Source organism: Lithobates pipiens, unplaced genomic scaffold (assembly GCF_037356315.1).
Source record: "Lithobates pipiens isolate NorthernLeopardFrog02 unplaced genomic scaffold, aLitPip1_a1.2 Scaffold_8, whole genome shotgun sequence".
NCBI lineage: Eukaryota > Metazoa > Chordata > Amphibia > Anura > Ranidae > Lithobates > Lithobates pipiens.
The window spans coordinates 411,474,541-411,502,213 of record NW_027507903.1 but is presented as its reverse complement, the minus strand read 5'-3'; the positions used below and the strand labels follow the sequence as shown (position 1 = coordinate 411,502,213).

Below are 27,673 nucleotides of genomic sequence, written 5' to 3'. Positions count from 1 at the left end.
ACTTTTGTGGTCTGAAGTGGCCCATAATGCAGAATGGAATCCTCCTATACATTACAGCCAAGTTTGATATGCAACTGCCATGGTGCTGCATATGCGATTCATTCTGACACCATTTATGACAGTTTGGTTGAGGACACAATGTGACAGTTAGCAGACCCTGCATATCTCATTAAAGAGAACCTATCACCTAAAGATCATCACAGAGGGAACATTTTGTCCACTATAAGAAAAAAAAAAAAAAAAGCCCCTCCCCCAACAAATACACACGTATGACCATAAACACACGCATCAGGGGCACCTATGCAGGAAAACGTTGATTGCAATAACACGTTACATATCGGCGCGCACACCGGAGGGCAATAATTCTACCAAAAGACCTCCTCCGTAACACTAAACTGATGACCTATAGGTGGCTTTTAACGAGTTGCCTATAAAAAAAAATAAAAAAATAAAAGTGTGTGCCAATTCACGGGCGCACACAAGTTGAAAGTTTGACATGTTAAGGTATCTATTTACTTGGTGCAACCTCATCTTTTCTATTTTACCAAAAATGTGGGTAGTTTATTCCGCTTGCTTTAAAATTCACGTTAGTGTTTTTTACTGAAATTTTGCCTTTCCTAGAGCTTTGCGGTGCTATAAAGTGACGTAAAAAGTACCAGTTACTTACCGGTAACTGTCTTTCTGGGAAATCTTCCAGGACGGCACACCTGAGATGAGAGGCTCCTCCCTACAGGAAACACAATCAATCGACAGCTGTTTTAAGTCCCCACCCTTCCCCTTGATCCTCAGTTTGTAGAGAAGTAACTCCTGAACCAGGTTCACAAGGGAAATCATTCCTCATAGGTACTCACCTTCTAGTGTTCTAGAATTTTCCCTCCTCCAACGGGCGGGAAGTAGGCCTGCCGTCCTGGAAGATTTCCCAGAAAGACAGTTACCGGTAAGTAACTGGTACTTTTCTCAAGTCATCTTCCAGGACGGCACACCTGAGAGGATAAACAAGTACCTCAGGCCTACCTTAGGGTGGGGCCACTGCAAAACCCTCTTGGCGAACATTGGCTCTGCAGTGAGCTTTACCTCCACTCCATACGCTCATATGCTTGATGAAGGCATCTTAGCTGGATCATGCGGCTGATCTGCAGGTCTGCTCCACAGATGTTCCTGCCTTTTCCGCTTCAGATGCAGTATCTAGGTGAAATGGGCTCTTAAAAATGGAATCAGAAAACATGTTAAACTTGTAGGTTAGCAATGTTGCCTATCTCACACATCTAACAACCATGGCCTATTATGCCTGTAGGTGCTACTTAGAACCACTAAAAAGATAAATAAGAGACCTGTGTAAGACAAGGACACTACATTAATCAATAAGAGGGCCTGTCTTAACACTATCCTGTTGAGGGAAATAAAACTGCTTCCTTTTTATCTTTATGTCAGCAAAAGACTAAAGGGAAGCCTACTTAAGGGAAATAGATTAACAGAAGCTTGAACCCTGGGTTTAAGGCACGCCCAATCTATGTCCTTACTTACGCCTGAGAGCCTTCTTCAGGAGATTAAAGTCCCTAGCAGGAGTAGACTACCCATATTGCTATGTCTAGTTTTGCTAAAAGGGCAAAATGAAGGCCATGCACCAAGCCGAAACCTATTCGATCGGGTATACATCTTTATACTTCATCCTCAGGCCCTAATACTCCTCTGAACAGAGCTCTCCAAGTTCTTACTAAAAGGGGGATTCATTATCCCCTTCCTCCAGTGTCCCATAACCGTACAGGGCTTCAACCCTAGGAAATGGTTCTGGCATCCCTGAATGCAAGTGGTCAAGGTTTTCTGACATGTGGCAGCTGCAGCCCGAACTCCTGGCCCCTCCATGGAAAAGAAGGCTGAAATACAAAAAGGTGATACATGCATTATTAATATCACAAATAAAATGATCATAGATTGTGGGCACGGCACAATAGATTTAGACAGAAAGGACACAAGCATAGACAACAATGTTGTGTGCCTGAGTGTGACTATCTAAACCAATATATCAAATATGGGAAGAGACCCAAATCTGAACCTCAATGTTGACAAACAGTCCTCATAGTCTGGTTTTCTGATGTGCTGCCAAGACGTAAAAACATTAAGACTCAAGCAAACCCTAAATGCTGCGTATTTCTTTAGTGCAGCTAGCTAGGTCATAACTGATATATAAATACGGAAAGGACAGGAACCCCCTTTACTGTTGTGCTTTACCTATGTACAGCAAAACAAGGCTATAAAGACAGAAAGACCCAAACTTCTATGTTGTGTATTTCTGACAAACCACCACAGTTATAAGATTAATATGAACACCAACTCCCGTGTTGTGCATTTCTGCTATGCCACAGGGAAAAATATGGAACACAAGACAATCCTTTCTGTCATGCACTTCTGTAGTGTAGTTCAGATAGAACCAACACTGAGAAAGGACACGAGCAACCTGCAGCATTGTGTTTTTCTGAAACAGAAAGCACCAACAAGCTTCAATCTTGAGTATTTCTGCTGTGCAACAACATAAAAGCAGAAACTGAGGAAAAAGACAGACAACCTTTACAGCTGCAATCTTTCTGGTCTACTGCAAAATAAAACAATAACGTCATGATGAGTATTCCTGCTGTGTAGCAAAACCTCAATCAGAAGGGACAGATAAGTTTAGGGTTCCCACACCCGTGCGACCCAACCTGCGACTTGGGACTGCAAGACGCATGAGAAGTCATATACTATGGCTTCCAATGGGTACCATTTGTGTCTGTGCGACACCAGCAGTCCCTGATTCCTGGATCCACAGACCTCAAGATTACACAGGTCGCAGGGAAAAAAAAAAAAAAAACAAATAGCAATTTTCAGGTCGAACAAGTAAGGGGTCCCCAATGCTGTGACTCCCTGGAGGATTGCAGCCAACAAACCCCTGCTGTGTATCCCTAAGATGCAGAAAGGTAGATCCATGAGAAACACTGCTCACTGCTGTGCCTGATATACAAACGATAAGGCAGTAAATATAGGACATACAGGACACAAACATTCAATCTTTGTGTATGTCTGATGTGTAGTAATATACCAATACTGAGCAGAGAGGCCACCATCCTCAATGTGTCTCTCAGCTGAGCAGCAAAAACAAAATCAGAAAAAGACAAGCAACCTTCACTGCTGTGTCCTTTCTGATATGCAGCCAATAAGGCAGTATATGCAAGACATAAAGGACAGACAACCTTCAATCTTGTATATGTCTGATGTGCAACAATATAACAATTCTGAATAGAGATAGCACATCCATATTGAAGCGATTTGGCCTTGCGACTCAACATGTCAAATCGCATGGCTAAAATCAGCACAACACCACTTTGTGGTGCTACATGGATTACCAAAGGCAGTATATGTACTACACCTGGCAGGGGTTCAATTTGTATTTCTACTATGTAGCCCAACAAATTCGAACCATCAATTTTCACTGCTGCCTTTCTGATAAGGCAGTAATACAGGACACAAAAACCTCACAGACCTTAATGCTGTATAAATCTGATGTGCAACAATAAAACACTATGAATAGAGATAGCACATCCATATTGAAATGATTTGTCATGCGACTCAACATGTCAAATCGCATGTTTAAACTCGGCAGCCATTGCTGTTAATAGCACTGTCTGAATCAGCACAGCGCCACGCAAATCAGGACCATCAGACTTCACTGCTGCCTTTCTGATAAGTAACCAACAAGGCAGTAAAACAGGACACAAAGCCCCACAGACAGACCTCAATCTTGTGTATGTCTGATGTGCAGCAATATAACCATTATGAGCAGAGATGTGCATTTCTGCTGTGCAACACAAAACCAGAAAGTACAGACCACCTTCACTGTTGTATTTTTCTGATCTGTAGCCAAACAAAGCAGTACCTTTAGTATATAAAGGACAGAAAACAAGCTTCAGTGCAGTGCATTTCTGATGCACAGCAATATAGCCCTTATTAAGCAGAGATGTCACAAATCTCAATGTGTATTTCTGCTGTGCCACAAAAACATCCCAGCAAGCACAAACCTTCACTACTGAGGTCTACTGGTGTGCAGCCAATGAGGAGTCATGGTCTATCCCTTTATGAAATAACCAACAGGCAATTTATTTCATAGGCATAGCCTGGGCTGTAGATACTAAACCTTCACCACCAGAGAAGGAACAGATCCTAAAATGGTTGGACACCCTACTATTAGTAGTAGTTGTTGTTGTCCTACCTTATCTCCATAGACTGAGCAAACGCTAGCCAGCACATATCCAGGTGGTGCTGATTAGCAACTAAAGTCTTAATGAGCCTAGCCCTAGAGACTAATTTAAGACCTCTCTAGAAGAGGTGGTTACCAGTTTAGCCTGGGAGGTAAATAGCTATTTGCAGGCTTCAAACAATCAATTATGTAGCTCTTGCATAGGTTTGCACAGAAAATCCTCAATTAAAAGGATGTAGGGAGCGATCTATGGTGAATCGCCTTTAGATCTGCCACTGAGTGGATTGTAGCCCAAACCAATAAAAAAAAGTTTCTTCTTACCTCCTACACTATAATATAAACACAGTGTAAAGGTGGAGTGGGAGGTTGGAGCTTATGAAAGTTAACTATAGCAGGCAACCTCCAAAAGGAGGATCTGTGACAAGGGAACCCCTACTGTGCCACACAGTAGCTTGGTCTCTGCCCATCCTTGAATTTTAGGTCAGCTTTTAAACATTGTGAAGCAACTTCAGATTCCTAGCAGCTGGGCTAATAGGGCCGGTAACCTAGTGCACCTGCTGACCAGGGGAGCTTCTGAATCCACCAACCACTGCCCAATTAATAACCTGTTCAGTGGTATACCTGGCCTGTAAGTAACTTTGTATCTACCAGGTCCCCTCTGTACGCTATATTCATCCCTACTAAATGTACCACAACTGGGCATGTAGGGAGAGGCTGGCAACCTACTGCTGCGATAACCACAGTGTCTCTGCTGTAAGAGGGAGCTGTGGCTGGTGGTTTTAGCAGTGGCGTCTGCGCTATTTGTATCCCGACCCCAGGTTCTGCACTGCACCAGTCAGTATATTATACACGGGGAAGGGGGAGCAATGGCCTACCTCTTTCTCATCTGAGGTGGTTTAGGCACACTCGTTCCTCTGCACCACCTGTCCACCATACAGCTTCTCTGATGTAAGAGGGGCTGCAGCTGGTGTTTTTAGCAGAAGCTTAAGGGCTATTTGAATCCAGACCCCAGGTGAGATCTCAAATGCCTAGAAACCCTCTGGCTGGAATTGGGGATTTTGCAGCTAAATTCCCACGGCAAAAGGAAAGTAAAGTACTCACCGTTGTCGTCTTCCTCTTTTTGCCACAGCCAGCGGGCTTGCTTTTCCATCCTTATGGTCCACACGCAAGGAGGATAGCCGCCAAAGTGCTCCCCCCCCCCCCCCCCAACTGCTGTCCCCATAGGGAGGTGCCAGGTTAGGCTGTGTCCTGCACTGTACCAGTCAGTCTATATACATGGGGGGGGGGCAATGCCTTCCATTCCTCATTCCCATCTTCATATCTGAGGTGGTTAAGGCAGACATCCACCGTAGTAAACTGGTGCCTCCTCGCTCTAGAGAAAGGAGGATGTGGGCGCCTGCTCCTACTGACTCTCAGCCTTCCCTCCTGGGTAAGAACGCCGCTGCCATTTTCCCGAAGTTTGAAAATGACGCGGGTGCTTGTTGCCACGCCCTCTCCGGCAGCCCACGCGAGCTACCGGGGACCCAGGAGTCGGGGACAAGCCCCCTGGAAAGAACCGATGGCCAGCACCCCCGTCTGAACAGCCACCTGTACAGGTAAGGAGGGGGAGACAGGATAATGGCCCCTGAAGTTCTGGGTACACCACTGTACCCAGGGTCCTTCAGCTCTCAGGGGGGCTCTTCCAATTTCTGCTGCCCGCCCTGAGGAAAAGATAGGGGAACCCCCCAGGAAGGACAAGAATATCCTACCAGACCCAGAGGCTTCCCAGGCTTGTGGTCCGGCTCCCAGGGGGAGACCACCAGCCCCAGGCTTCGGGTCATTTGGAAAAAAACAAACAGTTTCGCTGTGTAGGGAGAAACACAATCAAAAACTGAGGATCAAGGGGAAGGGTGGGGACTTAAAACAGCTGTCGATTGATTGTGTTTCCTGTAGGGAGGAGCCTCTCATCTCAGGTGTGCCGTCCTGGAAGATGACTTGAGAAAAATTGTAACTATGACTACTTTATTCTCTAGGGCAGTGGTCTCCAAATTGAGGCCTTTTGCTTGTCTAAATCCAGGCCTTGAGGCATTATTCCTGCCACTGACACCAAGGATGGGGCATAATTCCTTCCAATGACAACAAAAAAAGGGCACTATTCTTCCCAATGATGCCCACAATTTCTCCCCCTAAAAACAAAGATCTGGCATTGTTTACTCCCAGTGGCCACAGTGCGCGCCCCCACCCCCCCAAAGTCTGAAAGACAGTAAACTGGCCCTTTGTTTAGAAAGTTTGGAGACCCCCGGTCTAGGGTCTTTAACCACTTCCCTACCACGCATAGTCATATGATGGCAGCAGGAACCCTTTGTCCCTCTGGCCCACCGTCATGTGATGTCTTTTACATTCTGAGCCTCTACGGGGCGTGCGCCCGCCGTGTCACTAGGCACCCGGTGCACGTGCCTGGTGGCTGCGATAGCCCTTAAACACACAGATCTACGTCCTGTCAGGGGAGAGGCGACCAATGGTGTGTTCGCAGTACAGAAAAACACAGATCTGTCTCCTCCCCTTGCGAGTCCCCTCCCCCTACAGTTAGAATCACTCCCTAGGATACACATTTAACTCCTTCCCTGTCAGTCACATTTACACAGTAATCAGTGCATCTTTATAACTCTGATCGCTGTATAAATGTGAATGGTCCCAAAATAGTGTCAAAAGTGTTGGCCGTAATAACGCAGTCACAATAAAAACCACAAAGCGCCGCCATTACTAGTAAAAAAAAAAAAAAAACACCAATAAAGATTCCATAAATGTATCCCCTATTTTGTAGACGCTATAACTTTTGCGCAAACCAATCAATATACGCTTATTGCGTTTTTCTTTTTTTTTACCAAAGATATGGAGAAGAATACATATCGGCTTAAACTAACGAAAAAAAAAGTGTGTTTTTGTTTTTTAACTGGATATTTATTATAGCAAAAAGTAAAAAAAATGATTTTTTTTTCAAAATTTACGCTCTTTTTTTGTATATAGCACAAAAAAATAAAAACCGCAGTGGTGATCGAAAGAAAGCTCTATTTGTGGGAAAATAAAGGATCAAAATTTCATATGGGTACAGTGTTGCATGACCGCGCAATTGTCATTCAAAGTGTAACAGCGCTGAAAATTGGTCTGGGCAGGAAGGGGGTGAAGATGCCCTGTACTGAAGTGGTTAGGAAAATATGTTTGGGGGGTTTATGTAATCTTCGTGCCTAAAATTATTATTATTTTTTTAACAAGTGTACACAAAATGTAAAAACGGAGAAAGGTTTAAGGCAGAGGACTGAAGAAAGGCAAGGTAAAGCTATGCATATGATGTATTTCTATGCACACCCTCCCCTTATACATAGAGCAGCAGGCCCCCGTATGGGGATCTCCCTGTCCTCTACACCCCCAGTCACACTATACCGCCGCGTTCAATAACAATATATCTCATATTTATTACTTACTGTCCCTTTCAGGCATCTTTGCAATCGTATCAACAGCAAACCGGAAACAGGAAATACTACAGCGCTCCCACAATTCCCCGCACACAACACCACGTGATCGTGTGACCTGCAGGTACCTTCCTATTTGGACCAATCAGTGAAACAGGGGGGATGTACTACAATTGAGAATATTGGAACGGCGATTGGCTGAGCCGCTGTCGGTCACAGCTCTGCAAAAGGCTCTGATTGGAGGCGAGCTGGGCATGTGTGCAAAGTGAAAATGGCGGCTACCATAGTGAGAAACATCGGGTCAAAGCTGGGCAAGAACCTGAGGGAGGTCAGGATCCATCTGTGCCAGAGGTCTCCGGAGAGTCAGGGGGTCAGGTGAGGACGCAGGGTTTTAGGACTGGGCTGATGTAGTGAGGGAACAGATCTGTCACCTTCCTGACAATGTCAAAGAGGCTGCATGCACACTGGCAGTGCTGTCATTGATAAACATGTGAGGGGAGAGACGTCCCTGCCACACACGAGATCACAAAGCTCCAGAACCATCGTGACATTCACACATGCAGCATATTCGTTTGTATAAGCAGGATATCCTAGCACTCTGGAACACAGAGGCAAACGCTGTGCTTTTATCAAAGGGAAACTAAACCGAACACAGCTCCTTTCTTTTCTATAGGTCCATTCCCAGATCAAAATATGACCAGAAAACTGTGCAGAATGTACGTGTATAAGTGTGTAACCCCCACCCCTCCCTGTACATGTGTAGGCGCTTAAAGCTGCCCCCCCCTGTGCCCGTGTAGGCATGTAAAGCTGCCCCCCCCTGTGCCCGTGTAGGTGTGTAAAGCTGCCCCCGTGCCCGTGTAGGCGTGTAAAGCTGCCCCTGTGCCCGTGTAGGCGTGTAAAGCTGTGCCCGTGTAGGCGTGTAAAGCTGCCCCCCCCGTGCCCGTGTAGGCGTGTAAAGCTGTTCCCCCCCCCCCCCCGTGCCCGTGTAGGCGTGTAAAGCTGTTCCCCCCCCCCCCCCGTGCCCTTGTAGGCGTGTAAAGCTGCCCCCCCCCCGTGCCCTTGTAGGCGTGTAAAGCTGCCCCCCCCCCCGTGCCCTTGTAGGTGTGTAAAGCTGCCCCCCCCCCCGTGCCCTTTTAGGTGTGTAAAGCTGCCCCCCCCCCCGTGCCCTTGTAGGTGTGTAAAGCTGCCCCCCCGTGCCCTTGTAGGTGTGTAAAGCTGCCCCCCCCGTGCCCTTGTAGGTGTGTAAAGCTGCCCCCCCCGTGCCCTTGTAGGTGTGTAAAGCTGCCCCCCCCCGTGCCCTTGTAGGTGTGTAAAGCTGCCCCCCCGTGCCCTTGTAGGTGTGTAAAGCTGCCCCCCCCGTTCCCTTGTAGGTGTGTAAAGCTGCCCCCCCCGTGCCCTTGTAGGTGTGTAAAGCTGCCCCCCCCGTGCCCTTGTAGGTGTGTAAAGCTGCCCCCCCCGTGCCCTTGTAGGTGTGTAAAGCTGCCCCCCCCCGTGCCCTTGTAGGTGTGTAAAGCTGCCCCCCCCCCGTGCCCTTGTAGGTGTGTAAAGCTGCCCCCCCCCCGTGCCCTTGTAGGTGTGTAAAGCTGTCCCCCCCCGTGCCCTTGTAGGTGTGTAAAGCTGTCCCCCCCCGTGCCCTTGTAGGTGTGTAAAGCTGCCCCCCCCGTGCCCTTGTAGGTGTGTAAAGCTGCCCCCCCCCCCCGTGCCCTTGTAGGTGTGTAAAGCTGCCCCCCCCCCCCCCCTGTGCCCTTGTAGGTGTGTAAAGCTGCCCCCCCCCCCGTGCCCTTGTAGGTGTGTAAAGCTGCCCCCCCCTGTGCCCTTGTAGGTGTGTAAAGCTGCCCCCCCGGTGCCCTTGTAGGTGTGTAAAGCTGCCCCCCCATGCCCGTGTAGGTGTGTAAAGCTGCCTCCCTGTGCCCATGTAGGTGTGTAAAGCTTCCCCGCCCGTGTAGGCGTGTAAAGCCGTGCCCGTGTAGGCACGTAAAGCCGCCCCCCCCCCCCCTCGTGCCCATGTAGGCGCGTAAAGCCGTGCCCGTGTAGGGGTGTAAAGCCACCCCCCCCCCCCCCATACCTGTGTAGGCACGTAACCCCTGCAGATGTTTGTGTACATGTGTAAATCAAGCTCTTTACTATGTCGTGTTTGGGCTCTTGCACACATACACCTATAAAGGCCAATGTTTTTAGGCATTTATGCAGTTTTCTTTAAACTGATCTAAACGCAGTCTTTTGTCTTTAATGGACCTGTGTGCACAGGCATGTAAACGTGTCCTGTAATATAGATCAGTAAAAAAAAAAAATATATTAAATTTTTCCAGGACCTTCCTACCAGCACAGATGAGCAGTAAATGTTTTACAGTTGTGTGCATGTATCATGTAAAATTGTAGCCTACCAATCCTTTAAACGGAAGTAAACTCATCGATTTAACATTTTCAAAATACAGTTACTTTCCCGAAACGTGCTGGGAATGTAACTGTCACATTGGTAGTGTCCTCAATCCAAACTGTCAAACCATCCAATAACTGGTGTCATAACTGATCACGTCCAGCACCATGGCAGTTGAAGATTAAACGGGGACCAAGATGGCAGCTTCCTTGGCTGAAAATGATAGGAGGGTTTAGCCCGCGGGCCTTGTGTTTGATATGTGTTGTAGAAGAAAAGAAGCACATGTTTTCAGGGTGCTCCAGACCAGTCAATAGTTACTATAGACATTAAAAGTGGGGTGGGAGCTGTTTTATGCTTAGTTCTAGTCTGGAATTCCACTATAAGGTGTAAATCTCCAGCTTACACTTGTTAAACAATTAGGCTACCTTCACACTGAGGCGCTACCCGAGGGCTTTCACAATGGAGCAGTGTGCTTGCAGGATGGTAAAAAAAAAACGTCCTGCAAGCCACATCTTTGCAGGACTATAGGAGTGGTGTAAACACCGCTCCTAAAGTTCCCCTGCCCATTGAAAACAATGGGGCAGCATCGCCAAACCAACAGCATAGCGCCGATACAGCGGCACTTTGCGGGTGGTTTTGACCCTTTTTCGGATACTGCTACTAAAACAACAGTAAAGTGGCGCTAAAAATAGTAGACAGTCCAAGGTATTTACTAAGCGACATGGTGAGTTTTTTTTGTAGTCTTCATTTTTCCCCACAATTCTTGGGAAAATTAAGACTTTTTTATTTTTTTTTATTTTTTTTACACAAACTTATCATATTAACAGGTTATTTCTCACACACAGCATATACATGCTTGCAACTACACCCAAAAATACATTCTGCTACTCCTCCTGAGTATGTCAATACCACATGTGTGAGACTTTTACAGCTTTCCCACCTATAGAGGCCCAACATTGAAGTAGCACCTTCAGGCGTTCTACAAGCATAAATTGCACATCTCCTTTGTCAAGTACCTATTACAATTTTGAAGGCCCTGGAGCACCAGGATATTGGAATTGCCCACAAAATGATCCCATTTTGGAAAGCACCCCAACGTATAATCTATGAGGCATAATGAGTGTTTTGAATGGTTCATTTTCACTCTTCGAGAAGTTTTTGGAAAATGGGGGGGGGGGGGGGAGAAAATTTTCCTTTTTTTTTTTTTTTTTTTTTTTTTACACAGTTTTCCATTTATAAGATATTTCTAACACATAGCATGTACATAACAAAAATAGCACCCCTAAATACATTCTGCTACTCCGAAGTATGGTGATGCCACATGTTTGAGAATTTTACACAGCCTGACCACATACAGAGGTCCAGTATCCAAGTAGCACCTTCAGGTGGAGCATAAATTACACACATCATTTTCTTACTACCAATCTCATTTTTGAAGGCCCTTCAGCGACAGCAAAAGCAATCATCCAGGCAGCAGGCAGAAATAATGTCTATAGTTCGTACAGGCATAGATACTGTCAGCACAGCCAAAGCATTGGTCCAGGTAGCACGCAGAGGTGTCCAGGCAGAAATACTGTCCATAGTCAGTAGAGGCAGCAGGCAGATATATGGTCAATACAACCAAAGTATTGATCCAAGCAGCAGGAAGAAACATGGTCCATAATGTCCTGGGTCATTATAGGCAGCAATATGGTCAGCACAGCCAAAGTATTGGTTCAGGCAGCAAGAAGGATCGTCAAGCTTAGGGACAGGGGTAGAGGCTTCTCCCACCCAAATCTCTTTGAAGTCTGCGAGTAACCAGACCCTGTTCTGGGAGTGCAGAAAATGAAAAACAGTTTTTCTCCAGTCGTCTTCCAGGACGGCACACCTGAGAGATGACTGGTCCACCTGACAGGAAACACAATCAACAACAAGTTTAAAAGTTCCCACCCCTCCCTCAGACCTCAGTTCTTGATTGTGTTTCCCACAAGTGACAGCGAAACCAAGTTACTGCTTTCTTTTTTATTTTTTTATATAGAGGAGGGGTCGGGGACCTCTTGTTCTTTTAAACCTTTCCCCCCAGGCTGGGTGACTCAAGCAGGCAGGGAGTCTGCTATAGTCCCAGGTAGAGGGGGGGGGGGGGGGGTCCTGCCTGGTTGCAGGAAGAGTTTTTTTACAGGCTGCATAGGCAGGGGAGTTTTCTTTTGCAGCGCTATTCCCCGTTTGTACTGTTTGCCCCCTTGTCTTTACCTTAAGAGGCACTGCTGGCATCCCGGGTAGCGTTGGTGGAGTGGGTGAGTTTCCTCTCCCTCCGCGGTGTGCAGCGGTGGCTGGACGCGAATGACGTGCGTTCCAGCGTCGCTGCGCATGCCCAGAAGTCCGTCACGGTCGTGCGACGTCACTTCCGGGCGATGGACTTCTTGGAAAATGGCGCCAACCACCGGGACAAACGCTGTAGGTGGTGCAGTGGAAAGCGCCCAGACAGCTCGGACAGGGTTGGAGACGGATTGGCCGCAGAGCCAGACCCACGGTGACAGCACTTCTGCAGCAAACGGGAGGAGACGCTCAAGAACAGCATCCGGTCCAGATTAGCTATCCTGCGGGGCAGCAAAGACACCATGGACGTGGAAGGGGCATCTGAGCAGACAGACAGTGATGTCGCCACAGGGGGTAAGTGATCCGGCTGTATATTGTAGGAGCAGGGTACTCTGAGGTAGACCCCCCCCCCCCCCCCCTTCTCCTTTAGGACGTGTGTAGCTAACTGGGACCTTTTTTTTTTTGTCTCCAGGGACCCAGGATTCTGCCCAGGGGTCAGCCAGTAGATCCAAGGGAAAAGCTACATCTAAGTGCAGGCGCTGTGGGTATTGTAACTCTAAACTACCACAAGACCACAGCAAGCCCTTTTGCGTTAAGTGCATTTTTAAGCTCGCAGGCAAGGAAACCGCTCAGGTAGCGAAGGAGTGTCGTGCCTTAGAGTCAGAAATGTTAGCCACACTCCAGTCCTTCCGAACCAAACTTGAGAAAGGTCAGGATGAGGGCCCCTCTGGGAGAGATACCCCTCTTTCACAAGAAGACTTATCTACGTCCTACACGGGAGGTTCCCAGGACCAGGTCTCCTTTCTATCTGAGGTGGAGGAAGGTCAGGTCCCAGATTTCAGTACTTGGGAGGAGGCTTCGGACCAGGATAGCCAGGGGGAGGCTAAGCCTGGGGGTCTCTTGTTCTCGGCAGACGATATGGAGGGCTTATTAAAAGCCATTTATGCCTCAGAGGATAAACAAGTACCCTCTACTCAGGTATCAGCCCAGGATAGGGTATATAGAGGCCTAGGAAGGTTACAGACCAGAACCTTTCCTGTTCACCAGTTCCTAAAGGATATAATCCTCAGGGGATGGAAAGAGCCTGAGAGTAAGCTTCTTTGGCTAAAAGCCTGGAAGAGAAGGTGTCCTTTCAAGGACAAGGAGGAAGAATTTTTTTTAAGATTCCTCGCCTGGACGCAGCCCTAGCACAGGTGTCCAAGAGATCCGATCTGTCCTTTGAGGATTCAGGAAGCATTCAGGACCAGATGGACAAGAAGTCTGAGATCCTACTCAAGAGGGCTTGGGAGACAAATGCGGCGGCAATGGCTCCTGGCTTAGCCTCGGCCTGTGTAGCCAGAAATGTGGAGGCGCGGCTTGGCAGATTAATGGAACACGTCTCGCGTAGCAAAGAGGCTAAGGATATTGTAGACTCGCTTGAGGTAATCAGCAGAGCAGTAGCATATGTGGCAGATGCAGCGGTGGAGACTGTCAGAACCACAGCCAAGTCAGCGGCACTTCTAAACTCCACTAGAAGGGCCCTTTGGGTAAAAACCTGGCACGGGGACTTCACTTTTAAGTCTCGTCTGTGTGGGATTCCCTTCGAGGGCTCCCTGCTCTTTGGTTCGGGGCTGGATCAGGTCCTCTCCCGGTCCACAGAGAAAGGAAAGACATTTTTTTTTTTTTCCAAAAATAGTCAACATAAGGGGAGAAGTGACCAGAGGAAGAAGTGGGGTCTTGGGAAGAGAAAGGAAAAGAGTGCGATCCTTTGTTCCGGTTCTTCCCATAAGGAAGCCAAATGACGCCACCGTAAAGGTAGGCGCAAGGCTCTGCAGGTTCCTTTCCGAGTGGGAGAAGGTCACGCAGAGTCCATATATTTTAAGCCTCTTAAGAGAGGGGTACAGACTAGAGTTTCAGCTGTCCCCTCCACAGAATTTTCTTGTCACCTTTCTCCCCAGGGACCCTACCAAGGCGCAGGGTCTGCTGGGAAGTTTTACGAGAGCTGGCAGAGCAAGACGTTATTGCTCCGGTGCCAGCCAGTCAGTGGACCCAGGGCTTTTACTCTCATATTTTCGTGGTTCCAAAGCCCTCGGGCAAGTTTCGGTTCATAATAAATTTAAAAGGACTCAACCGTTACTTATACAAAAAGTTCAGAATGGAAAGTATCTATTCTGTAAGGAAGCATCTTCAGGCAGGAGTTTTTATGGTCACTCTGGACCTGAAGGACGCATATTTACATATACCCATTGGTCCAGAACACCAGAAATACCTACGCTTCGCAATACGTACACAGCAGAAGGTAGAACACTGGCAATTCAGGGCACTCCCCTTTGGACTGGCGGCCAGTCCAAGGGTTTTCACGAAGGTAATGGCCGAGGTGGTAGCGTACCTGCATCTCCAGGGAATAGGTTTGTTACCCTACCTGGACAATTTACTGGTCTACAGTGTGGATCAGGCGCAAACTTTGAGAGACAGGGACACCGTGCTACGGACCCTGGAGACCTTGGGTTGGATGGTCAGCCGGGAAAAGTCCTCGCTGACTCCATCTCGGTCCAAGCTTTACCTGGGCTACCTGATCGACTCACAGGCACAGAGGGTGTTCTTGCCAGCAGAAAAGGTAGCCAAAGTCCAGGGTGCAGTCATCACCCTCCTGGGGGGGGGGAAGCCTCCCTGAGGTATATCATGAGACTGCTGGGTCTCGTGACCTCTTGTATACTGGCAGTGACTTGGGTGCAGCTCCATTCTCGACAGCTCCAAGCTTTCCTTCTTGCCTCTTGGGGAGAAAGAAGAGAAGCACTGGAGAGAAGAGTGTCTCTCACAGAAGAGGTTGCTCTCTCTACGGTGGTGGCTCGACCCTGGTCCCAGATAGACCCGCTGGTCCTAACCACGGACGCCAGCGCCTGGGGTTGGGGGGTTCATTTAGGAGACCGGTATACCCAGGGGTCCTGGAACCACAGCCAAGCCAGGGAGTCCTCCAATTTCAGGGAACTTCTGGCAGTGAGCAAGGCGCTAAGCTTCTTCCAAAAGCAGCTTCAGGGCAGAAAGGTACAGATCCTCTCTGACAACCTGGTCATGGTTGCCTACCTGAACCACCAAGGGGGGACAAGGTCAGGCAGGCGGAGGGAGTTGGCACAGGAGATCCTAGAATAAGCGGAAGGGAGGATCCTTTCACTTTCAGCGGTGTATATATAAAAGGGTCGCTCAACCTTAAGGCAGATTTCCTAAGCAGACAACCCATCCTTCAGGGATAATGGGGGTTGAACAAAGAGGTTTTTGCCCTGGTGTGCAGGCATTTCGGCAGGCCAGAAGTAGATTCCCGGAGGAATGCGAAAGTCCGCAGGTTTTTTCCCCTCTACAAGGAACAGGGGGCAGAGGGGGTAGACGCCTTTGTACAGATGTGGGATTTCAGGCTGGCTTATGCCTTTCCCCCACTAGCACTCATTCCCAGGGTTCTACAGAAGTTGGCTCCGTCAAGGGCAGACCTGGTGTTGATAGCACCCTGGTGGCCGAAGAGGGTTTGTTTCCCCACCATTCAGAACCACTCAGTAGCTCCCCCCCTGCGCCTGCCGGTACAACGAGACCTGCTCATGCAAGGTCCATTCTTTCACCCTGACCCGGACCATCTCTCTCTGACAGCATGGCTCTTGAGAAGGAAATCCTCTGTGAGGGGTTGCTCGGGGAGAGAGTGATGGATACTCTTCTCCTCAGTAGGAAAGGAGTCACCAGGAAAATATATGCAAAGGTCTGGAAAGTTTTCTCCCATTGGCTACAATCTAAGGAGGGGGCTCTCCAGATGATACCTACCATCCTAGATTTTCTTCTTCAAAAGGGGGTAGACAAGGGATTGGCAGTTAGCACTCTCAAGGTCCAGGTGGCAGCCCTGTCTGTGTTTTTTGACAGGAGGCTGGGACAAGAACCCCTGATAAAAAGATTTCTGTTGGCCAGGGAAAGGGTAACCCCAGTCAAGTCGGTCAGGTGCCCTCCGTAGGACCTATCCCTGGTGTTAGATGCCCTGACAAAAGGGCCCTTTGAGCCAGTGGCTCAGGTTTCCGTTCGACTATTATCATTTAAGTTAGCCTTCCTTCTGGCTATTACCACGGCTAGAAGGGTTGGTGATATACAGGCTCTTTCGATTAAAGAGCCATTTTTGCGTATCCTAGAGGATAGGGTAATCCTTAGTGAGGATGCCCTTTATTTGCCAAAAGTAGCTTCTGTGTTTCACAGAACACAAGAGATTATTCTCCCGTCCTTCGGCCTGAATCATAAGAACAAGGAAGAGGAAATGTTCCATCTCTTAGATGTCGGGCACTGTCTCCTAGTGTACTTGGAGTAAGCGACTTTAGGAGATCCAGTCACTTACTAATCACCTTCTCGGGGAAGAGAAAGGGTCTGCAAGCTTCTAAGCCAACGATAGCTAGATGGATCAGACAGACCATAACTATAGCTTATAGGCAGGCAGGTAGACCAGTGCCAACCCACCTTAAGGAGCACTCAACCAGGTCCCTGGCGACCTCCTGGGCAGAAAGGGCAGGCGCCTCAATCGACCAGATCTGCAGGGCAGCAACATGGATGAGCCATAAGACATTTCTGAGGCACTACAAAGTGGTGCTGTTGTCCTCTCAGGACTTGGCATTTGGCAGGAAGGTCCTACAAGCGGTTGTCCCACCGTAAGGTAGGCCTGAAATTCTTGCACATCGTCTCAGGTGTACCGTCCTGGAAGATGACTGGAGAAAATGACCAGTTACACTTACCAGTAATGGGTTTTCTAGGAAATCTTCCAGGATGGCGGGCCTACTTCCCTACCCCTGTTTAGTTGGTGTGTATTCATTCCTCACAGAATATTCCTTCTGACACTGGTGTGGGTCTTTCCTTTACCATAACTGAGGTCTGAGGGAGGGGTGGGAACTTTTAAACTTGCTGATTGTGTTTCCTGTCAGGTGGACCAGTCATCTCTCAGGTGTGCCGTCCTGGAAGATTTCCTAGAAAACCCGTTACCGGTAAGTGTAACTGGTCATTTTCTCTACTCGGAAAGCTATTCTGAAGCCCCTCATGTATGTGAGATCCCTGTGTACTAAAGTAGAAGGGCAAAAGATCCAAGTGGCAGGCAAAAACATGGTCGATTAACAGGGCAAGGTTGGTGCACATGAGTGGTTTAAATCGTCAGGCAAAGAAGAAATCGTTGGTAAACAGGCCAGGGTCAGTTAATTAACCGGAAGGTTGAAACATGGTAGCAGGCAAATGATCCACACAGGTATGTGAAATGGCAGTCTGTTAATAAGGGGAACTAATATGATAGATGTGTGATGATTGTTGAAGCAATCTCTGATGTACAGGCCAGGTTGGGAGGGACATTAATGTCCCTCCCAACAATAGCTGGTATCTCTTCTAACTCCTCCTCTGCTGCATAAACAGCATTTCTTTTGGTGTCTTCTTCCAGATACTGTGGGGGGAATGTTATAGGGAAAATGTTGTCTATGAAGTCAACTCACACAATTGGAGCGAATTAGGGCTGCAACTAACGATTATTTTCATAATCGATTAGTTGGATGACTATTGTTTCGATTAATCACCAAAAAAAAAAGTAATTTTACTGCAATTTGCATTGTTACATATTATTTTTTTTTTGGCCAATTTGTTGTTGGGCAGATTAAAAAACACAAATTGCTGCAAAATCGCATTATTACATGCTTTTCTGCAGATTCTCCATTGAAGTATATTGAACCAAAAAACCAAAATGGCACCGTTTTGCGTTAAAAAAAAAAAAGTCCTTGTCTTTTCCAAATATGCAGCAGATGAAGAAATCATGGATGTGAATGTGTCCCATAGGAAACCATGTAAATGAACTGTAGTGTGTTTCTGCAAAAAGCACCAGAAAACAGGTGTGACCCAGGCCTGAGATGTTTAGTAACATAATGGGGTTACAAAAACTAAAATTAGTACAAAAAGAGCAAATAATCGCTACTGTAAGGGGTTCATTTTTTATTATGGGGCAGTGAAAGTAATATTTATAGTAGCAATTTGCTCTTTTTGTACTATAAAGGGCTAATTTTTTTATTTTTATAATTTTTTAATTTTTTAACCCCATTATGTTAGTGGCCGATTAATCGATTATGAAAATAGTAATCGATTCATTTTATAATCGATTAGTTGTTTCTGCCCTAGAGCGAATGCTTCCTGGGGTGGGTCCTTGTTGATAAATCAGGGCCGGTGTCTTGTCAATTAGGGTCCTCCATCAGATGCTGTCCTCTGCGTACTGCGCATGCGCAGTACACAGGAGCACAGATTCCGAAAATTGCTGAGGACGAACGGCGCCTGCGCCGTGAGTCCAGGTTCTATCCCCACTATCCAAGTGGACATAGAGTTAGAATAAAAAAGAGCCGAGCGCAGCGAGGCCGAGCCCGAAGCGTGGCGAGCGAAGCTCGCCCGCGAGGGGCCTTCTAAAATTCTAGACCCTATGTCCGCTTGGATAGTGGGGCTACCTCCTCCACTCACGGCGCAGGCGCCGTTCAGCTTCGGAGATTTTCCGAAGCTTCGTCTGCTCCGTACTGCGCATGCGCAGTACGGAACGGACACATATCGATGGCCGGACTCTATTAGGCAGAACACCGGGATGATGTCTTCAATATTGAAGTAGGTGATTTATTGGTTTTCAGTTGATTTTTGCAAGCAGACAAACAAATTAAACAGGGCCATATGAAATGCAACTTTCTTATACCAATAACGGGACTTTCGGGTTGACAAATAAGGTTGTAGCATCTGATCGTTTAACCCCCCCCCATGTACAGATTGTAGTTGTGGACACAAGCAGGCTTTACAATGGGCCACGTCTTCTCTGGATCTCCACAAAGGTGTCATTGTGGATGATAGAGAGGATGTGGACCTCTTTCTTGTCCCTTCACTTCATGGCTGATGCCTCCTTGTACCTCATGAATGCAGACTCCCAGTTTTGCTATTTTTTTGCTAAGATTTTGTGGGAAGCACTTCCGTTTTCCCCTAATCGTCTTTCAGGACAGCCACCTGAGAGTCCTCCCCTCTGTAGGAAACACCTGTGCCAGCTTTCCATAAATTTCCTCCTCCCCTGCTGCTCCTCAGTTATTTGTGTTTGGAGACACCAAGGAAACCAAGCCAGGAGGCTCAGGCAAATGTCCTGGAAAGTAGCAGAGGGTGCTTGGGCAAACTAAAGAAGACAAACTGACCTGTAATGGCACCCCCGCATCACTGAGTGCAGATGGAGGTCGGGGGGGGGGGGGGGGGCTCCTGTTCAGCTCCGAGTTCGGAGCAAGGAGGTGCATGGCCGGCCGTCTCATACCCCCAGCAGCGTGTAGCACTCAACAGTGCAAACCACACTGGCTATTGTGAAAAATTGGGGACAATTGGGCCAATTGGGACTTTATATGGAACACATCACTGGGCAGAATAAGTCATCAAATGTAATTAAAGTAGTATGTTTATTTGCTGGTACCACATGAGAGCACAACGCAATAAATGATACAGGTATAGAATCAATAAATATGGTACAGAGTAGATAAAACATAATTTGGTCACATTATAGTAAAATAATATGTTAAACACTGTAACACATGATAGTAACATTCAGCACTCCATCCAACATGTGTATATACACAAAATGATATTGGTATAAAATTGATGGCTTAGACATTGAGACCCCTTGATAGATACATGATTGCTGTAACATAACATCAGTTGTGAATGCTCAACGCATTTCATGGAAGTTTGTCCACTCATCAGGAGCAGCTAAATGGGGATCCCTATGGGTATATTGTATAAAAATAGTAAAGCATATGTGATAGTATTCATGATGATGGAGGGCATCAGGGGATGTGTAAAGCATCCACCTCCCTACCCCCCCCCCAGTGGAGTCAGGCATGGGCTGGAGAGGAGCCACATATGCGGTAGGAACAGTGGAGGCTCCGGTGGTGACACCAGCTTGTCAGGTGCAGAGGGAAGGGACACTGCTCCAGCAGAGACCAGCTCCAGCCATATCAAGGTAAGGGGAACCTAGGGTGGAACTCCCCTGGCCTAAACCACCACCGTTCGCCCCTCCCCCAAGGGTACAATGAAAAAGGGGAAGAAAATGGGGGGGGGGGGGGTAGGCAAGGTACCTCCGGTGTCAGAGGGTGGTTCATGGGGCCCCTGGTGAGGTAAGCCCACATGAAAGGCGCTGTGCACCTGCAATTTTGCAGGTAGAAGTATGGCAGTATTAATGTTGTGGGGTTTTCTTTGTCATTGCAGAAAACATATGAAACCAAGCCCTCTCACAATTCAAAAAGGAGGTGCCCTTCTTTGAAAAATTCACTTAAAGATTCCTGTGGGAAAGCATTGTGTAAGGAATGTATTAATAAACTAGTGCAAGAAGGAACTATCCAGAACCTTTTGAGTCATTCAAAACCTTTTTTGAAGGGTTTCAGATCCCCCCCCCCAGCTACAGACTGCTCCTCCTTCAGTACAATCTGCACTACCAAAGACACAAGCACTACCCTCCACTAGTGCAAGTCCTTTAGTAGCCCCTAGGGAGGAGGCAGAGGACGAGCCTGACAGCGCAGTGTCTGGCTCCCAAGAATCAGAGGGTGAGGCACTGGAAGGGGATTCCAGAAAACCCCCCCGATACAAGCTCTCATTAGAAGAGGTAGATCAGCTTTTGAGAGCTATTCGTACCACATTGGGTATACAAACTGAAAAGGAAACCTTTATCCCTACATGATCAAATGTATGAGGGTTTAGGAGAACAGGAAAAGAAGAATTTTCCCGTGCATGAGGTCCTAATAGTGGCAATTAAAAAAGAATGGCAGGAACCAGAAAGAAAAACATTTTTTTTCTAAGGCCTTAAAGAGACCGTTTCCATTTGCAGATGATCAATCATCAGTATCGAACAAAACCCCAAAGCAGCCTACTCACAAGTTTCCCGGCACACAGATTTAGCTTTTGAGGATATGGGGGTCTTATCTGAAGCAATGGATAAGAGAATGGACTCTCTATTAAAGAAGTCATGGGACTCCATAGTAGGAAGCCTAAAGCCACCAATGGCAATCACGGTGGTGGCCAGGAATGTAGTTTTGGTTAAACCGTATTCAGGCACATATCGAGGAAGGAACTGCAAAGGAGCAGATTTTATCCTTTTATTTTTTTTTTTTTTTTTCCACTCTTCTACGAGGCATTGTGCATATCGCAGATAAATCGGCAGAGCTGGTACGCATGGCAGCCAGATCTTCGGCTCTAGCCAATTCTACTAGACGGGCCCTATGGCTAAAGGCATGGCAGGGGGACTGCGCATCCAAAGCCAAACTGCGGGATCCCGTTTACAGGGGATCTGCTGTTCGGGCCAGGATTAAAGAAGGTACTAGACCGTACAGCGGACAAAAACAAGGCGTTTCCGCTAAAATGGAAAGCAGCTTGGAATCAGCCTCAACAGAATAAAAAGATGCAAAGAGGGACAGAAAGTCCCGCTTCTCCACACCCAAGACAGATAACCAAAGGAGACCTTGGGTCCAGAGAGGGAAAAGCAAGGGAGGAGTGATTTTTCATCGTCCTGAGCAAACCCGCAATAAACAATGAAGTAGTCTCAGTGGGAGGAAGACTGGGGGCCTTCATCTCACAATGGGAAAAAATATCCTCTAATCAATTTATTTTAAGGACAATAAGAGGTATTTTCTAGAGTTCTCAAAATCACCCCCCAAGCAGACTTTACACGCCAAACTGCCAAAAAACAGAGAAAAAGCCGGAGGGTTTATGAGGTCCATAAAGGACCTCAGGAAACCAGATGTAATCATCAAGGTACCAAAAGAAGAAAGAGGACAAGGCTTCTACTCCCACATATTTGGAGTACAGAAGCCCCCAGCGAAAGTCGGGCCAATCCTCAACCTCAAACCCTTAAATCTATCCATAACTTACAAACGACTCAGAATGGATTCCATATATTCAGTAAAGCAGGGGTTGACAAATTTGCTTTGAATTTAGGAGCCAGTTAAAAAAGTTAGGAGCCAGTTTTTTTTTCAGCTCCCGGGGTAAGGCCACTCATTTTCACCCCCTATCCCTAACTCACAATGGAGCACCCAGTCAATAACTCTATTGAAACGCTGTTACATCAGGGGTATGGGCTGACCAGAAAGATTAAGGCTGGCAACAGATGGAACTGGCTGGCACTGGCAGGTGGCACTGGTTGCTACTGGAAGGCACATGGAACTGCCAGTTGGCACGGACAGGTGACACTAGTTGGCATTGGCAGGTGACACTGGTTTGGAACTGGCAGGTGGCCCTGGTTGGTGATGGCAGGTGGCCCTGGTTGGTGATGGCACTGGTTGTCACTGGCAGGTGGCACTGATTGGCGGTGGCACTGGTTGGTGTTAGCAGGTGGCACTGGTTGGCGGTGGCACTGATTGGCGGTGGCAGGTGGCACTGACTGGCGGTGACAGGTGGCACTGGGTGGTGGTTGCAGGTGGTATTGATTGGCAGGTGGCACTGGTTGGCACTAGCAGGTGGCACTTATTGGCGGTGGCAGATGGCACTGGTTGCCGCTGGCAGGTGGCACTGATTGGTGGTGGCACTGGCAGGTGCCACTGGGTGGCAGGTGGCACTGATTGGCGGTGGCACTGGTTGGTGGTGGCAGGTGGTATTGATTGGCGGTGGCACTGGTTGGCGCTGGCAGGTGGCACTGGTTGGTGCTGGCAGGTGGCACTGGTTGGTTGCAGGTGGTATTGATTAGAGGTGGCACTGGCTGGCACTGATTGGTGGCAGGTGGCACTGATTGGCACTGGCAGGTTTCACACGGAGCACTCTGTTACTGAAATGTAACAGAGGAGCTGGCGGGACCCTGCCGGGGTGTGAAACTGACAAGTAACAGAGGTGGATATGTCAGATTTCAGCCTGATGTCGGGGTGGGCGGGACCCGGCCGGGGTGGGCGGGACTCAGCAGCTATCAAACACCAGCCAACGATTGGGCTGCTTAAGAAAAGGGGCGGGCCACATACACGTAGCGGCCCGCCCCGATTTCCCATTGGCTGGTGTTTGATAGCTTGCTGGGTCCCGCCCACCCCGACATCAGGCTGACGGATCCTCCTCTCTCCATTGCGTGTCAGTTTCACACACACAGCGCGGTGCTGCTGAGTGTGAAGGAGGGAGAAGGACGGCAGTCAGTGTTAATGCTGCTGCATGTCTGGGGCATCGATAGTGAGTCGGCTGGTGGCAGCTTAGGCGCCAGGTCGCAGTTTCTGGTCGCATTGGCGACCTGGCGCCTGGGGTTTGTCGAGCCCTGCAGTAAAGGCTCTGTTACCCCCAAACGGTTATATGGCTTCACTAGATTTAAAAGACTCGTACCTACACATACCGATGCATCAAAGTTGTCAGAAGTTTCTAAGGTTGGCAATAGAAACAGGAAAGGAGACCACACACCTTCAATTCCAGGCTTTACCCTTCGGCCTATCATCTTCGCCCAGAATTTTTACAAAAATTCTAGCGGAAGCTCTGGCACCATTGCGACTAAAGGGCATATCCATTATTGCCTATTTAGATGACCTTCTCTTTTTTGCAAAAACTCCTGTGAGGTTATTGGGAAACCTCAAGTACACACTGACATTCTTAGAAAGTCTAGGTTGGTTGGTAAATGTAGAAAAATCAAACCTACAACCCACGCAACAAATAAAGTATTTGGGGTATATAATAGACTCAGTCCAACAAAGAGAGTTTTTTTACCCAAGGAAAAAAATAGGAAAAATTCAAAAAGAAATAAGAGCAATGCAGGCCAACCCATCATGTCCAATAAGAAAAATGTCAATGGGGTTGCTAACATCTGGAATCCCAGCGGTACAATGGGCAAGTCTACATTTTCGGCCACTACAGATGTTATTAAAAGTATGAGATCACAGGCAGGAGTCACTGGATAAGCAGCTGTTCGTACCAGTAAAGGTAAAAAAGACCCTATGGTGGTGAAGGACGGAAAACATAAACAAAGGGCGGCTATGGATTCTACCCATTTCCTGAATCCTAACCACAGACGCAAGGAGCACAGGGTGGGGAGCAAACAGGGAGGAACCAGAAGCAGAGCCCTGTGGTCCTTAGCAGAAGAAATCTTGAAATGGGTAGAGAAGAACATCCTTTTTCAGCAGTCCACTTAAAAGGGGATTTAAACAAAGTGGTAGATTTCCTCAGCAGGAAAAAAGTAAGAGAAGCAGATTGGGTACTAAAGCAGGAGGTATTCGACCAGAGTACAAAAAAATGGGGAATACCTCAGGTAGACTTATTTGCTTCAAATTAAAGCAGGAAAGTTCGAGCCTTCTTCTCCCTGAGAAGAGAGGAGAAAGCGCTCTGAGTAGATGCATTAGCACAGAAGTGGGCTTTCAGCAGATATTATGCGTTTCCCCCACCAGTGCTACTACCAGCAGTAATAAGAAAATTGCGTACAGAAAACACATTAATTCTCATAGCACCTCACTGGCCCAGGAGACCATGGTTCTCTATGCTGAAAACTCCCCATAGAGCCCCCTTGGTTGCTACCCGTCCAGGAGGACCTACTATCCCAGGGCCCAGTATACTGTCCCCACGTGGAAAGGTGGAAATTAGCCACCTGGTATCTGAGGAGCAGCTGCTAAAGGCAAAAGAGTTCTCAAGTCGTTTGATAGAAACACTGCTGAAAAGCAGGAAGGTTGAGGCACGTAACATCTACCAGAGTATGGAAATGTTTTAGCAGATGGTGTACAAAGAACAACTTCAAAACACAGAGCTCAGTGGCAGTCTTAAGCCCCGTACACACGAGAGGACTTATGTCCGACAGACTTCCGAAGGAGTTCTGCCGGAGTTCCGACAGAGTTCTGACGGACTTTTCGAATGAGCGGACTTGGCCACACACAATCACACTAAACTCCGGATTCGAACGTGATGACGTACGACTGGACTCGAATAAGGAAGTTCATAGCCAGTAGCCAATAGCTGCCCTAGCGTCGGTTTTAGTCCGTCGGAATAGCATACACACGAGCAAATTTTTCGAAGGGACCGGGTCCGGCGGAGTTCCGTCTGGAAAATTTGAAGCATGTTCCATATTCTAAAGTCCGTCAGACTTTGGCGAATCAAAAGTCCGTTGCAGCCCACACACGATCGAATAGTCTGACGGAATCAGTCCGTCGGACTTTGGATGTTGAAAAGTCCGCTCGTGTGTACGTGGCATTAGACTTTCTACAGAGTGGTGTAGATAAAGGACTAAGCCTAAATAAGAGTCAAGTGTCTGCACTGTCGGTTTACCAGGAAAGAAGTTTAGCTTTGAATCCATGGGTAATCAGACTCTTTAAATCCGTGAGCAGACAGAGGCCTATACAAGGTACAACCTTTCCAAAGTGGGACCTGTCATTAGTGTTGCAAACTATGACAGCAGAGACCCCTTTGAACCACTAAAAGATTGCAGCCTAAAGATGCTGACACTTAAAGCAATCTTCTTAGTAGCAATTACTATAGCCAAAGGGGTCTGTGAGATAGAAGCACTATCAATCAGACCCCCCTTTTTCCAGATTTTCCCGGACCGCATAATCTTTAAAATGGACAGAGGATTTCCCGCCTAAAGTAGCCTCAGGATTTCGTAGAGGCCAAGAAATTGTGTTACTATCATTTTGTAAAATTCCACAATTTAGATGTCAGGAGATGCATCCTACATTATTTAGAAGCAACAAAAACAATTATTTTAATTTCTGGAGCTAGGCAAGGGCACAAAGTTTCAAGAAGCACAATAGCCAGATGGCTAAGAGAAGCCATAGAACAGGTTTACAAGCTGAGAGGTATGCAGATCTCAGAGGGAATCGGGGGAACACTCTACAAGGGCAATGGCAGCATCACAGGTGGAGAGAGCTGGAGCAACGCCGGAACAGATTTGTAAAGTGGCAACATGGTCCAGCTTTACCACTTTTGTAAAGCACTATAGAGTGGACTTATGGTCAGCTAAAGATCCGACCTTTGGACGCAAGGTCTTGCAAGCTGTGGTCCCGCCCTAAGGGCAAGTGCTCGGTTATCCTCTCAGGTGGCTGTCCTGGAAGACGATTAGGGGAAAAACTAAGTTACTTACCGGTAACGTTCTTTCCCGGAGTCTTTCAGGACAGCCCGGTACCCACCCAGATGTATATCACGATATAAAGATTTCCTTACAGGAAATGTGATTGATTATGTGTATCATATGTTATTGTGTCTCCCCAGAAAACTGGAGGTGCTCTTTAAAGAACTGAGGAGCAGCAGGGGAGGAGGAAATTTATGGAAAGCTGGCGCAGGTGTTTCCTACAGAGGGGAGGAGCCAAGGTCTTTCAGGTGGCTGTCCTGAGATTTTGGGAAAGCACGAGGTGTGTTTTTTTTTTTTTTTTTTTTTTTTTTTTTTTAAAGGTACCACAGGCCAGGGTTTTACTGTAAAGGTGACAAAAAAGGGGCACGCTGGTATAATAGTTGCTTACATATAAGTGGTATCCTTTTTCGAACAGGGGGTATGCCAGCTCCCAGACCATTTTCCCACTGGTTCCAAAATATGTGGGGCACTCACGGGGCTGGAGCCGGGAGTCTTTGCCTTCATCAATCCGGAATGTGTACACGTATCCAGGGGCTTGATCACGCAATTTAATTTCAACCCATACCTGGCTCTCTTAATTGGTGTGTGTATATACTACATACATACTATACTACTACATGGTACATACTACTATAGAGTGCACAAGAAAGAGAACTGCTGCTCCAGGTGTATAAAGATAAGATAGATTGGAGTGCTAGCCCCGGCTCGCCTCCGTGGGAAGTTTGGAAAGAAATGGATGCACATCCAGAACTTCCGATTTGGTGTTATCTTTGTGAAACAAAATAAAAGGCAAAGACACCAAACCGTGGTCACAGATGCGTTTCAAACATACATCTTGTGCTTAACTATTCTGATGATCATTGATTAAGCACAAGATGTATGTGTGAAAGGCATCTACGTGACCACAGTTTGGTGTCTTTGGTGTTCTTTGTGAAACAAAATACAAGGCAGTCAGAAGTTCTGGATGTGCAGCCATTTTTCTTCTTCCCTACTATATAGTGCAATCGGCCAGTAAAATGTATAAGTGATTCGTCCACAGAAATGTTTTGATCTAGGATAAAAACTTCTTCAGCAAGTCGCTGGGAAAAGGAATTGATTAGGGGGTGTATCTTGTACAATTTGTCGTGGTTAGGATGATCTCTGAGAGGGCACTGCGAATTATCGTTGGTGTAGAAAAAGCATAATCATGTCGTAGCGTGTCCTGGACATGACAGCAGAATATTTTGGCATGTGGTGGATGAGGGTTGGTGGACCAATAGGCATGGCGTTCATTCTTTTTTGTAAGCCCTGTATTGAAC

The 27,673-nt window shown here is 47.4% G+C and overlaps 2 protein-coding genes across 2 annotated transcripts in view; one reads left to right on the top strand and one right to left on the bottom strand.

The window, feature by feature from the left end:
- IK (IK cytokine) overlaps positions 1-7,795 on the bottom strand; it is a 46,800-nt gene extending 39,005 nt beyond the window's left edge. The window contains exon 1 of the mRNA XM_077474136.1: positions 7,690-7,795. Coding sequence (XP_077330262.1) covers positions 7,690-7,705 — 16 coding nt within the window. The 5' untranslated portion in view covers positions 7,706-7,795. The remainder of the gene's footprint in view (positions 1-7,689) is intronic.
- Positions 7,796-7,884: 89 nt separating this feature from the next.
- NDUFA2 (NADH:ubiquinone oxidoreductase subunit A2) overlaps positions 7,885-27,673 on the top strand; it is a 32,928-nt gene continuing 13,139 nt past the window's right edge. The window contains exon 1 of the mRNA XM_077474140.1: positions 7,885-8,052. Within this exon, the coding sequence (XP_077330266.1) occupies positions 7,949-8,052 (104 nt within the window). The 5' untranslated portion in view covers positions 7,885-7,948. The remainder of the gene's footprint in view (positions 8,053-27,673) is intronic.